This window comes from Miscanthus floridulus, chromosome 8 (assembly GCF_019320115.1).
Source record: "Miscanthus floridulus cultivar M001 chromosome 8, ASM1932011v1, whole genome shotgun sequence".
Lineage (NCBI taxonomy): Eukaryota > Viridiplantae > Streptophyta > Magnoliopsida > Poales > Poaceae > Miscanthus > Miscanthus floridulus.
Window position 1 is genome coordinate 5,329,889 of NC_089587.1, and position 13,916 is coordinate 5,343,804.

The window sequence follows — 13,916 nt, forward strand, 5'->3', positions numbered from 1 at the left end:
ATGACTTGATGAGAGAGCGGTCATAGTCCGATATCGGTTGTTTCGCGGCGCTCTTAAGAGAATCCCGTTTTTTTTTGTTCCACCTTCTTTCTTAGCTGATCCGGAGGTAGGTAGAAGTATGATTTCTCCGGGTTGTCCCTCGCTCGTTGTGCCTGTTTTACACCTTCAAAGAAATCATGCACATCTTTTTGTACTGCATCCTTTAATTTCTGATCACTTTTCTCATAAGATAGTTTTTGGGGAACTGGATGAGTACTTGCTTTCTGCTTCTTTGCCGACGGGCGGGGCAACGGCTTCGTTTGCGGGGCGGACCTCTTAGGGGCTGGCTTCCTTGGAGGCGGGGGAGGCATTGGAGACCGCCTTGGAGGCAGTGCAGACTTTGGAGGCGGCGGAGGCGTTGGAGACCTCGGCGGAGGAGTTGTGGACTTCCTTGGAGGCGGCGGAGGAGTTGGAGATGGTGGGGATGCAGCAGTGCCTTCGAAGGCGTCATCATTGCCCTGAGCACTATGATGGTCGGGAGAAGCAACAACTGGACTTAGGTTGGCGGAGGCCCTGCTTTGTGAGTACAAAAAATAATGAGATATAAGTAAATGCTTATTATTAGTCATGCCCATAGAAAATTATCAAAAAATGTTTTGTTAACTTTTGTCCGCACCTAATGTCTGCTGGCGGTGGAGCAGACGCCCTAGGGATAATGATGTAGCGCTTGCGCCATAGTATATATGCCTTCTCTGCTTCTCCTAGAGTCTTCTCTCCATCACCTCCTGGAATGTTAAGAACTAGATCCTCATAACCTTTGCTCACTTGGTCCACTGCAACCCTAGCATATACAGGTTGTATTGGTGCCCCATGGATTCTTGGTGTCTTGGTAGGGTCTGGAGGAGTAAAAACACCGACAGCGACCTTGATTGTGTCATTCCCCCTTGGAACATGTAGCTCAATTGATGTCATTGGAATAGTGACATCATCCACGGGGAAGCGCAGCGCTGCGTCATCTTGCTTTGGCAGCTCAGTGGAAGCGCAGCTACTTTTCAACTGACCAGGGGGGCTAATATTAACATTCATTCCTGGCTCTGATGCCTGCCTCTGAGCACTCATTGCTATCTGCACTTGCTTTCTGATTTCTTCCTGCATTCTTGCTTCCATTGCTTTTTCTCGCTCCTTTGCTTCAAGCACCATTTCCTCCAACACTGCCACCCGCACTGCTTGCTCCTCCTTGCTTCTCTAGCGGCTTCGGTAGGTTTCCCTGTCATCAGGAAAACCATGAACCCATGGAGTGTTGCGTTCTAAGCCTCTGGTTCGGCCAGTGTGTTCAGCAGTCCCGATGGCATACGTCAGCTCATCCTTCTCTCTATTGGGCTTGAACGCACCAATCTCTTTGGCTTCTATAGCAAAAGCCAATCGGCGTGCTGCTGTTTCGAGTTTTGGCCCATACACTGCTCGACCGGTCTGTGGGTCGAGTCTTCCCCCATGACCGAAAAACCAATTCTTCGAGCGTAGGGGCCACTTGGCTGATTCTGGTTCGATCCCCTTGGCAATAATGTCCGCTAACATTTTTTGCCACTTCGAAATGGCAGTATTGTAGCCACCTGATCCCATGTCATGGTGGTATACCTTTTTTCGGGCATTCTCTTGGTTCCTTCTCACCCGTGCCTCACCCTCTTCTGATGTCTTGTACTGTACGAAAGCATTCCAATAGGCCCTCTGTTTCGAGATCGGGCCCTTAGCAGTAACCCAATTCGGCGTTTCGTTCTTCTTGATGTATGTGTTGTATAGGTATTTCTTCCAAGTCTGGAATTGTGTGGCCATCTTCTTCATAGCCCACGATCGAACTAGCTCCTTCAATTCATCATCGTTGATATCATCATAATCATCCGCTTGCAACGTGAAATGGGCAAGGATATCATTCCAGAGCAAATTCTTGTCAACATCAGGGACAAAACTAACATAAGGCTCGTTGATCTTTTTCTTCCATTCACGGATACTGATCGGAATTCTGTCCCTTACAAGGTACCCACAGTGTTCCATGAATTTCCTTTTATGTGGACCAAGTGGTTCGCCTGTCTCGATCTTGAATTCCGATATTATGTACCGGCCCTCCAGTGGTTTCTTCGGTCCTCGAACATTTTTGCTCTTCGCCGTTGTGGTCACCGATCCAGAGGGCTACATATAAAATAATAATAAATAAATATCTTTTGTACACAGAAATATATACAATATTCCACATATAATATATATTTAGTATATATACCTCGTCTGTATTTTCTTGCAAAACAGTTTCTTGCTCATTTTCAAGAGCTAGATATTGACTTCCGTCATCAACATCCTGCGCATCACCTCCAGCAATAATATTCATCATTTCTTCATCCATGTTGTCTCCCGGGGCAGCCATATCTAACAAATTTAACAAAATCTAAGTCACATATATAAACAAGTCATATATATAAACAATTCATATATGTAAACAAGTCATATATGTACAATTCGCCCTAGCGAGAACGACAATTCGCCCTAGCAAGAACGACGATTCGCTGTAGCTAGAACAACAATTCGCCCTAGCGAGAAGGAAAAATCGCCCTAGCGAGAACGACGAATTCGCCCTAGCGAGAACGACGATTCGCCCTAGCGAGAAGGGCGAATCGTCGTTCTCGCTAGGGCGAATTCGTCGTTCTCGCTAGGGCGAATTCGCCCTTCTCGCTAGGGCGAATCGTCGTTCTTGCTAGGGCGAATTCGCCCTTCTCGCTAGGGCGAATCGTCGTTCTCGCTAGGACGAATCGCGACGTACGTTGCTACGCATATACAACACAACGGGGCGGCGTTGCTCCGCATATACAACAACAGGGCGGCGTTGCTCCGCATATACAACAACGGGGCGGCGTTGCTCCGCATATACAACAACGGGGCGGCGTTGCTCCGCAGTTACAACATACACTGCATACACACAAGTCATATACCATACACACAATGCAAGTCATATACCGTGTGCTCGGCGGTGAGCTTCGGTGGGAGTCGGGGCGGTGATGGCCGGCGTAGGGTCGGCGGCGTAGTGGCAGTGGGGGCGGCGTAGGGTCGGCGTAGGGCCGTCGATCCGGGGCGGCGTGTCGGTGTGGCGTGCGGCCGAGACGGTGTACGTGGAATGCGGGGTGGTCGGGGCGCCGGTGGGCCGAGCCGGTGGGGGTCGGGGGCCGGCGTGAGGTGGAGGAGGGGCGCCGGTGGGCGCGAGGTCGAGGAGGGGCGCTGGGGCGCCGATGGCCGAGCGGTGGGGGTCGAGGGCTGGTGTCGGGGCACCGGTGGGCCGAGCCGGTGGGGGTCGGGGGCCGGCGCGAGGTCGAGGAGGGGCGCCGGTGTCGTCGAGGTGGGCCGCGTCGGCGAGGTGGCGTGCGGGCGAGGTGCGGCGTCGGCGTCGATGTCGGCGTCGGCGGCGGTAGACTTAGGGCAGTGGGGAGGAGGAAGAAGAGGGGCCGGGCGGGCGCTTATATAGGTGGAGAACCTTTAGTCCTGGGCTCAACCACCAGCCGGGACTAAAGGTCCTTTAGTCCCGGGCGTTCAGAGGGCCCGGGACTAAAGGTCCCTGAGGGGCCGGGGCGGGAGCAGAGGAAAATACCTTTAGTCCCGGGCGCCGCCACCAGCCGGGACTAAAGGTGTTTTGGCGGGCAACAAACCTGCAGTTTCACTGCCCGCCAATTCATTAGGATTTTATTTTGCTTTATTAAATACAATTGATAAAATATTTGTTAAATGCATAGAAAATTAAATACAAGGCATAAAAATGTTTTAAAAAATATAGATTCTATTTTGCTTTATTGTACACAGCAAAATTCTGTGACCTAAAGTTTTAATTTTTTTTAACAAGTTTTAAAACATAATATTGTGTTTAAATTACTATTTCGATAATGCAAAAATATAATGTTTAATTAAATTCAGAAAAACTCTTGTGTTTCGACTGGAAATTTGTTTTCACATCATTTGAACGTGACATTATCCCACCATCAAACATAAATTTGTTTTCACATCATTTCAACGCGACATAATCCCAACATCAAACATAAATTTGTTTTCACATCGTTTCAACGTGACATAACCCCACATTCAAACATAAATTCACAATTATTACATAATATCTCTAATACACACTATTGAACATCAATATATATATATCAAGCGGGCACAGTAGTGAACTTCTTCTTGACGTATGTCCCTTGGTTATGATCGCGCCGTAACCATGGAGTGTCCTCATCGTTTAGCTGGATGCTAGGGTCTTTGTTCACTGTGAAGGGTGAAATTCGGTCATCCTTTTCTTAATCTTCTGACATGTCTGACTTGTCTTCGATTCCGACGATATTTCTTTTTCCTGAAAGAACTATGTGGCGCTTTGGCTCATCATTGATTGGGTGGTTGTCGTTTTTCCCTCTCTTCGGTTTTGTAGACATATCCTTGACATAGAACACCTGAGTCACATCCTTCGCAAGGACAAACGGTTCGCCTTTGTACCCAATATTGTTGAGGTCCACTGTTGTCATTCCATACTGGTTGTCGACTACTACGCCGCCTCCAGTCGTCTTTACCCACTGGCACTTGAACAAAGGTACCTTAAAATGAGATGCATAGTCCAGTTCCCATATCTCCTCTATGCGGCCATAATATGTTTGCTTGTTCCCACTAGGGTCGGTGGCATCTATGCGGACACCACTGTTCTAGTTGGTGCTCCTTTTATCTTGTGCTACTGTGTAAAATGTATTCCCATTTATCTCGTACCCTTTGTATGTGAGGATATGCCACGATGGCTGCCTAGCCAACAAATACAACTCCTCATCAATACTCTCATCATCCTGACATTCTTTTCGCAACCAGTCGCTGAAAGTTTCCATGTGCTGACGCGTAATCCATGCTTCAGACTTCCCTGAGAACTCAGATCGGAGGAGGTTCTTGTGTGTCTCGATATACGGATCTACCAAGGAGGAGTTCTGTAGAACTGTGTAGTGTGCTTTATTGAAATAATCATCACCCTTACCAATATATGTTTTCTTCCCTAGTGTCCCCTTTCCACTTAGTCTCCCCTCGTGTCGTGATTCAGGAACACCAATCAGGTTAATATTGGGAATGAAGTCAACACAGAACTCAATGACCTCCTCTGTTCCGTAGCTCGGGGAGGAAGAAGCCGGCCGGTATATATAGGGTGGACCTTTAGTCCCGGTTGGTGGATCCGACCGGGACTAAAGGTATGTTTTCAGCCACGGGCCACGCCACCAGCCGGGACAAGAGCTTTACTCCCGGTTGGATCCACCAACCGAGAGTAAAGGTCGACCTTTAGTCCCGGTTGGTGTATCCAACCAGGACTAAAGGTCCCCTGCCACAACGACCTAGCACAGGAGCCGTTGGGCAGGGACCTTTAGTCCCGGTTGGATCCACCAACCGGGACTAAAGGTCTCTCTAGTCCCGGGCGCAAAAAATGCCGGGACTAGAGCCTGATTTGGCCCTTGGATCAAAGGTCTGTTCTCTACTAGTGTAGCCAGCTACTACTACGATCTTCTATCTGATGAGCTACAAGTGATCAAAATATCGCTTTTCGTAGGTGTGCATCCACGCATGTAATACAGTTAGGAAGCTAAGACAATGAAGAGTGATGGACGTGTTAAGCTAAGCATGCTTGCTACCGGCCGGTCGAACAAAAGGGAACGAGTCTAGTCAGTAGGATCGGACGTCAAGCAGGACGACCTGCCTGTTGGCTAGCTGATGATGACGGTGATGCACAAGCACAGTCAGTGACGGTTGCTTTCTCAATGGCCATGGCCCCGGCGGCGTCAGTCTCAGTGATGGACGACACATTGAGCAGTCCAGTGGCAGTCCTAAATCCGCTGCCCTCGTATCGGCCGGTCGGCCCATTCATTCTTCTTTGCTTGGGCAGTGGTGCTTCTTTTAGCCACGCATTGGGTAGTAGTAGCATAGAGCATTCCTTCTGTTGTAGGAAAGGCAAAACATATATTTACACGATTTTAATCCTATACATATATCTATATATAAAAAATGTTCAATTTACAGTTGTGTTAAAGCTCTCTTTGGCAGGGCATCAAGGAGGCTTCAGCTGTGGCTTCTCTAATTTTTCAGGAGAAGTCCAACCAAACACTAGCTTAAAAAATGGCTGAAGCTGCAGAGGGGAGAAGCTGTTTCTTTACTAGATGGGTAAAAGCCACCTAAACGTGGCTTCTTCGACTTCTTAGGTGAAGCCATTTGCAAATAAGCCAGCCAAACAAGGCTTAAATATACATTCCAACATCTTTAATAGGGCACCTACTCATATACCATCCTACTTATGAGTGTCAGAGATATTGTGGGCTCTCTTCAGCGTCACAAATTTTTAGTTTTAGTAGTTTACCTCCCTGTGCACCTCTTGGACCCGATCACATTGTCCCACTCGAGCTCCCTCCACCACCACCGGCCCTAGATCTAGCTGTCAGGCATTGCCTTCCCCCTCTCCATAAGCCAAATTTCAGGCCTTGGGCTTCCTGCCCAAGCTCCGTCCTCCTGTCACCCCACCACAACGTCATCCCCGCTCGAGCACGACCTCTCTCTCCCTCAACTACATCCTACCGAAGCTTGATCGAAGAAGGGAGCGAGCGATGGTGCGACGAGTGAGGAGTGACCATGGAGGTCACACTTGCGGTCATGGTTGGAGAAGGGGGAGAGGGATGAAGAGGAGGCAGTGGTGACAGAGCTTGGGCATGCCGGGAGGCGGTCAGGGTTAGGGTTAGGGAGAGAGACATAAGGAGTGTTTGGTTGCCTAGGCTACCCCTATCTAGGCTCCCGCAATGCAATTTAAAAGCATTTGGTAGCTTGGTTAAAGCTCGTTGCCATGCTCTGGTAGTGCACTAACAGCCTCCTATCTAGGCCTAGCAAGAACACGGTGGGTGACCATTTTCACGAAGGCAGGCTTGTCCATCGCTCGTCCGCGAGCACCACCGGATGACTTCCTTGACGCGAGCACTACTAATCGTCGTCCTCCCCGCGTGCCGCTGCTGGTCACCACACGAGCGCCACCGGGCACCACACGAGCACCGCAGCCATCGTGCGGGATTTGTCGACCCCACGCGAGCTCCGTCTGGCCCTCGCATGCACGCTCTCACGACCTCCTCCCTCCATGGCTCCACCACCACTGCGCCTACACCACCCACAATCGCGCAGGGACGATGATGAGCTTGAGGTTCGGGGGTGCCTCCATGGTGCGCTTCTATGGTCATGGGCCATGGATCCAACCCCATAGCACCGGCCACAAGGCGCAGCTCTACTACCCCCACCGACCATTTGATGCAAGCTTGACGTGCGCTATAGATGATGCCCACCGAGTGTTCGATAGAATGTGTGAAGGGGGTAAACTTGCCATGTCAAAGATGAGTTGATTCTATGTAAGCCAAACCAGACACCAAACACACTAATTCTAATACAGGCTTACACAGTCCATGCAACCAAACAAGTGCATCTTGTATAGCACTAGCCAGACTTTGACTGCCATGGCTTAGAAAATTAGCCAAGCTAGGATAGCCTAGGCAACCAAACACATCCATAGAGTGATGTGGAAGGGGAAGACAAAAGAATAAAAAAAATATATCAATGACCGGCGGGCCATATGTATATAAGAAAAGTAGAGTTCCTGATTTGAAGCTAGCGCTATAGTTAATCAGAAAAAGAGAAAAAGAAAAATATTGTTTTGTCCTCTAACAGAGTATTGCACCTGACAATTCATTATTACAGACCCAACCTTCATGTGATTAAAGACTCACAAAAACGAAATAAGGGTTCGAGAATTGAGATGAAACCAAACTCACTGATGTACTAAGCACTAACAAGTTGTTTGGTTCGGCTGAATGTAACGGTATGTGATTGCACCTGGTATTGGATAACGATACGATCGTTTGGTTAGGCCCGACCCGTTATAAGCTTACGCGCAATCAGAAAATGCCCCGTTCATCCCTGATACCGCTCCTCCTTGTCCCTTATCCGATTACGCCGCATCTGTCTCCCTCCACCGCTCGAAGACTCGACGCCTCCCTCTCGCGGTGTCCCCCGGGGTCTTCCTCCTACGCACGGCGGTGGCGGCAACCCAAACTCTCACCGCTCGCTGGTGAGCTCTCTCCAAAGCTTTGCCTCTCCTCTCCTTCTCCCTCTCCTCTCTCTCATCTCCCCGCGCGATTTCTGAACCCTAGAACGCATTTTTTGTCAGGTCCAAGATCCTTGCACAGAGGAGAAGAGGACGCGCTCACTGGTGAGCTCTCAGGCTCCGCCTCTCCTCTCCTTCTCTCTCCGCTTTCCTCTCCCTTATCCCCGTGCACCAGCGTGATTTCTTTCTAAACCCTAGATGGTCGTTTTTTCTTCAGGTCCAAGATCCTTACACGGAGGAGAAGAGGACGTGGCACGGAGCAAGCAAGGCGCTTCAGCGCAGGTGACCGTAGTTCTCCCTTGCCCTAGGTATGACATAGTGGTTGCCTTCCTCCTCTCCCTCTCAAATCCCCATTTGTTTCATGCGCTTGTGTTGCAAAAGTAGGATACATGTCCGGGTGCTTTGAACTTTGAATCAAATTGGAGATATTTTTGTTGTGTCAACAAAATTAAAGTATCTCATGCATACTGTCAATTCCATGTCGCCACTGATGCCTTCATGCAATTGTATTGGAGTGACCAGCTAGCAGATCCATTCCCTAGAAATGATACGGTTGATGAAATTGACATTTATGCTCATTCGTTCACTTATCTAATTAACCATTCAATTTAATTTGTACAGTCCCATACTCCCATTTGTCGCTCCATATATTTTTGTTCTCATGGCATAGTCCCATACTCCCATTTGTCACTCCATATATTTTTGTTCTCACGGCACAGAGTAGGAGTGGACAAAAAGAATGAGCATGCTCTTGAAAACAGCATAAATTTCTCATTAATTGAATCCAAAACCTGCTTTCTTAGTTATCCAAAACAACGTGTGTGTACTGGTGAATATTACAGTGCAATCCAATACGTTTAAACCACGTAGAAAAGGTTGATTTAGTGTTAAAGTCTATTATTTTGACAATATAGCTCTGCTTTGTATTTTTAAAAGTTATATGAGATGATCAATATAGCTCTGTGTTGTCAAGTTAGTGTAAAAAAAATCCATGTTGTATGTTGCTCTGCTCCATGTCAAATATGATATGTCGCTGGACACTTGCTCTAAATTTTTGCTTGAGATGCAACAATGCATTTTTTTTCTAAGTATATAGTAGATTATTTTACTGGTTAGTGCTTAAATAATTAATATATATTACTAATGTTGTGTCCAGCATCATGGCTCGCCTTCCTTTAACCACAAGAACTCGAAGAAGAAACATGGCCCTTAGAAGTATGCTGACTTCTATCGTCATCATGTACTATTACATGTGGTTCTTTCTTGCATTGGCATATAGAAGGTGGTGTTTCAATATAGAGAGAAGGATAATAAATGAAGAACTTAGAAATGAGAAGTTGTTCCAACTAATTCGTAGCAGTGACACTACCTGTATTAGTGAGCTTCGCATGGATAGGAGAACGTACTACATCCTGTGTGAGATGCTTAGAGATGTTGGTGGGTTGAAGGACACACGTAATATGGAGCTAGAAGAGATAGTCGCCCAATTCCTATACATACTAGCCCATCATTTGAAGAATCGGACGGTAAAAAATACTTTCTTCCGAAATGGCGAGACAGTTAGTAGGCAGTTCAATTTATGCCCGCTAGCTATTCTGAAATTGCACCATTTACTGCTTAAGACCCCAGAACCAATACCGGAGAATAGCACAGATAGTTACTAGAAATATTTCAAGGTAAATGACTTGTTAATCAAATTTTCTTTTAACAAAGAAAAATACATATTACAAAGTAAGCATGTGACAATTCTTTTTCTATATGGATCTTGTTTGTAGAACTATTTGGGAGCCTTGGATGGAACTCATATAAAGGTGACTGTTTCAACTCAGCTAAAAGGAAGGTATAGGTCTAGAAAAGCAGACATTGTGACAAATGTCCTAGGTGTTTGTGCACCTGATATGCAATTCATCTATGTACTACCTGGTTGGGAGGGCTCAGCACATGACGGTCGTGTGCTGAGAGATGCCATTACCAGGCCAAATGGCTTGCGTATCCCCCAAGGCGAGTTTGGTTTTGTTAACTCGTGGTTTCCTGATAAGTTATCTAGTGTGTTGATTTTGTTTCTGTTTGCAATCTTAAAGGGTGTTACTATCGTGTAGATGCTGGCTATGTAAATGCAAATGGATTTTTAGCTCCATATCAAGGTCAAAGGTATCACTTGGGAGGTTGCACTGCACAAAATCCCCCACATAGCGCAGATGAATATTTTAATATAAGGCATGCAAAAGCAAGAAATATTATTGAGAGGTGTTTTGGAAGGTTAAAGGGTCGGTGGGGAATTTTGAGATCTCCATCTTATTTTCCTATAAAAACCCAATGCCGAATAATAATGGCTTGTGCCCTTTTGCACAATTTGATTTTGCAAAATATGTCGAGAGATCCAATGGAATTTTTGGATGAATCAGTGGTACCTTCAATGAAAATTACTGAAGGAGAAGTTAGTAAACCAGAATTTATCACCTGTGTGTCAACTTCTAATGAGTGGACTAATTTTCAAGATGTTCTTGCTCAAGGGCTATATAATAACTATAGGGCTTCTTCTAGTTTTAATTGAGGTCTACTTTTCATATTCTTCTGGTTCTGAAATTATTCTATATTATTAGTTGTGTAGTATTTTAACATGGCCTTATTATATATTATTAGTTGTGTAGTATTTTAACATGGCCTTAATACTATGCAGCTATGGACCTTTCTCATAAATCAACAATTGTGCGTGGAAGGGGAAAGAATAAAAGGAAGTGGACTATGAATGAAGATGATGAGCTTATGAAAGCACTATATGAGATATCACTAGAGCCAAAGTGGAAGGGGCAAGGACGAGGCTTTAATAATGGGTATTTATCTGCACTAGAAGACATTCTTGCTAAGAAGCTACCAGGTGCTGGAATTTCAGCTTTACCTCATATTGAGTCTAGAGTCAGGCATTTTAGGACAAAGTATGGAGCACTGGAACAAATGCTGAGCAGAAGTGGTTTCACCTGGGATGATACTAAGAAGATGCTTCAGTGTGAAAAGATACAGTACGATAAACATTGCAAGGTACCCTATCCTTTTGACTTTACATATGCATGTATGTGGTGATGCTTTCTTGTTCTGATTCCTAAGGGCCTATACTGTAATGACTGTGCTTTGCCTTCTATACACAACTGTCCAATATCAAATTAGTAGAAGTTAATCTAGTTGACTTAGTGGATCCAGTGAAAAGCTTAGGTTTATACTATTTTTCAAGGATCTGTACTTGAGTTTGTTCTGCGAGAGCTCTATCTGTTGGTTGTTTTGAAGTTTCAAAAACTTCTGTTCACCCACATGCCCTGTCTTCCCAAGTTAGAAGGTATGAGAAAACGATGATTCCATGTTAGTTAGCGCCATCATGCTTCTGGTGCTATCATGCTTCTGGTGTCATTCTTGCTTTTTTTAGTTTTAGTTTCTAGCGCCATCATGCTTCTGGTGCTAGTCCTTCTAATACTCTGTGATCCACTTGATTGCGTAATGATAAGTTTCGATTAGGCTTTCCAAGGAGAGTAAAAGTAGGTATCAATGAGAATAGCATGCAACAATTACTCTAGTATTTCTCTGATAAAGCCTAATCGCTATAAGCTTATTCTATATAAAGTTTTTGTTTCTTTCTATTTAAGATGGAAAGATTGTGCGCCGACTGTTTGTAGAGTTCCTTATGGTTATGTTAGTATGTTACTATCACATATGAATGTATGATTCGAGCAGTACTTTGGACTAGGCACAGAACACTTTATAATTATTGTGATATTATTTTCATTGGTATTACTTCTGGAGTACATGTTACTGTGATTTTAGCAAATGCTGCTGTAGTTGGCAAACTGTTGACAAGCCTATTCAGTCCTACTAGTTCAGTGCAAAACTGTTTTCAATCCTAGTAGTTATTTAGTCCAAATAATAAGCTACATGGCAGGATTGTATCCCATAGACTCCTAGTATTATCAAAGCTTTTATGTGCTAAAACATATATCCATAAATGATGAAATTTCTTCTGTTAGACACTAGAGCAGCCGGTATACATTCAAATAACTTTATAAGGACTTCGGATTGTCACTACTATTGAATCTCAAATTTTTCTAGCATAGTCCATTTTGACTGACCATGGGTTTATTATTTAAGCACACAAGTGATACATTATCTACGACTATTAACATATTGCTACTATCATATGTAGGATCATCCTGATGCTAAGGGCCTATACGACATCAAATTCCCTTACTATGATACATTATCTGCAATATATAGAAATGATATAGCCACTAGCGAAGGTGCCGAAGATATCAATGAGGCTGTTGGCAACATGAAAGAAGAGCTTGCTGCTGAACATGGTAATCAGCATTATGAAGAAGAGGATAGGATGTCCAGAGAAACCCCTAGATGGTCCGTTAACTCGGCATCATCTAGCTACAAGAGGAGGAAGTGGCAAGGAGGGAAGAGCAAGGATAGTGGAACAAGTTATCCTTTTTTGGACATGTTACATGAAGTCCAAGGTGATCTGAAGGGTGTGGCTAGTAATGTTAGAAAAATGGCAGAAGCAATGGAACGTGAGGCTGCAATTCAAGAGAAGGCGATGAATGAAAATCCACAACAGATTTTAAAGAAGAAGGCTGTAGCAGAGTTGCGCAAGCTGGGGTTTACTGGGATAGAACAAATCAAAGCTGCTACTGTTTTTGTGAAATCACCAGATCAAATGAGTATGCTGATAACCCTTGACGAGTCTTTGAGGAGGGAGTTCATTCTAAACATGCTTAACGGTACGATTGTTAGCCAACACTCTTTATAAACCATGCATATACTCTGTCCCGTTGTCATTGTGAGCTACGCAAAAAATCTTTTGTGCTATTTTTGTGATGCACATATACTCTGTACTATCTTCAACACTCATACTGTCTTTCTAAAATCATTTTTTAGAGGAGAAGACAAGGAAGCGGATAGAAGGAGGAAGATAAGATGTTTGCATATTCATTCAAGAGTCGAAGGTGGAAAAGGGATGTTGATAGTGTTGCTGTTGGAGGTGGAAAAGGAATGTTGACAGTGCTTGCTGTCTTTGTATTTGCATATGCATTGAAGACTTGAAGTTAGAAGAAGAGCATTGACAATGCTTGTTATCTTTTATTTTACCCTTTCTCAGTTTTATTTATATATGATTGGATCTCGGCTTTGCTCTAGTGTTGTACTTGTTGGTTTGCTATATGGTTGAACTCCTCGATAAGTAATATGGTTAAACTCCTCCATAAGTAGTCATTTTTCTATCATGGAATGTCCGTTTCAATTGGGTTAAAATTGTTACTGTAATGATGGTATGGTCGCCAATTTCAAATTTGTACATTTTTTTTTATGATCTTCAATTGTTATTATCAAAAAATATTCTTGCATTTGTGTTGCCTGGCATGTCTCTTTTTATTTGTGATGATGATCTGACAAGCATGGACTATTGTATAGCATTGGATAGCCTGTTAGATTATTGATCAGACTACTATAGTAGTATTCAAATTGGATTCCCATACTGTAGCAGCAAACCAAGCACCCATAAATCCGTAATGGTATTGGATACATTTACACTGTGCAACCAAACAAAATAATACAACAGTATTGCATTTCATTCTCTCCCGCAATCTGTTTCCATTTACGTTTCCCTTACCTGTGAGTGAACCAAACAACTTGTAAGTCTCTTAGAAGACCGCCACCAATTCTTTGCGAAGATCTCTATTGCCGCAATCTCTAACAAATAACAAGCCTCCTTCGTTTT

At 44.6% G+C, this 13,916-nt stretch overlaps 1 protein-coding gene across 1 annotated transcript; it reads left to right on the forward strand.

Moving 5' to 3' along the window:
- The first annotated feature begins 10,834 nt into the window (after positions 1-10,834).
- On the forward strand, positions 10,835-13,116 carry LOC136468465 (uncharacterized). Its single transcript, XM_066467032.1, has 3 exons — positions 10,835-11,191; positions 12,342-12,921; positions 13,079-13,116. The coding sequence occupies exons 1-3, from the start codon at positions 10,835-10,837 to the stop codon at positions 13,114-13,116; spliced, it is 975 nt and encodes a 324-aa protein (XP_066323129.1).
- Positions 13,117-13,916: the final 800 nt, after the last annotated feature.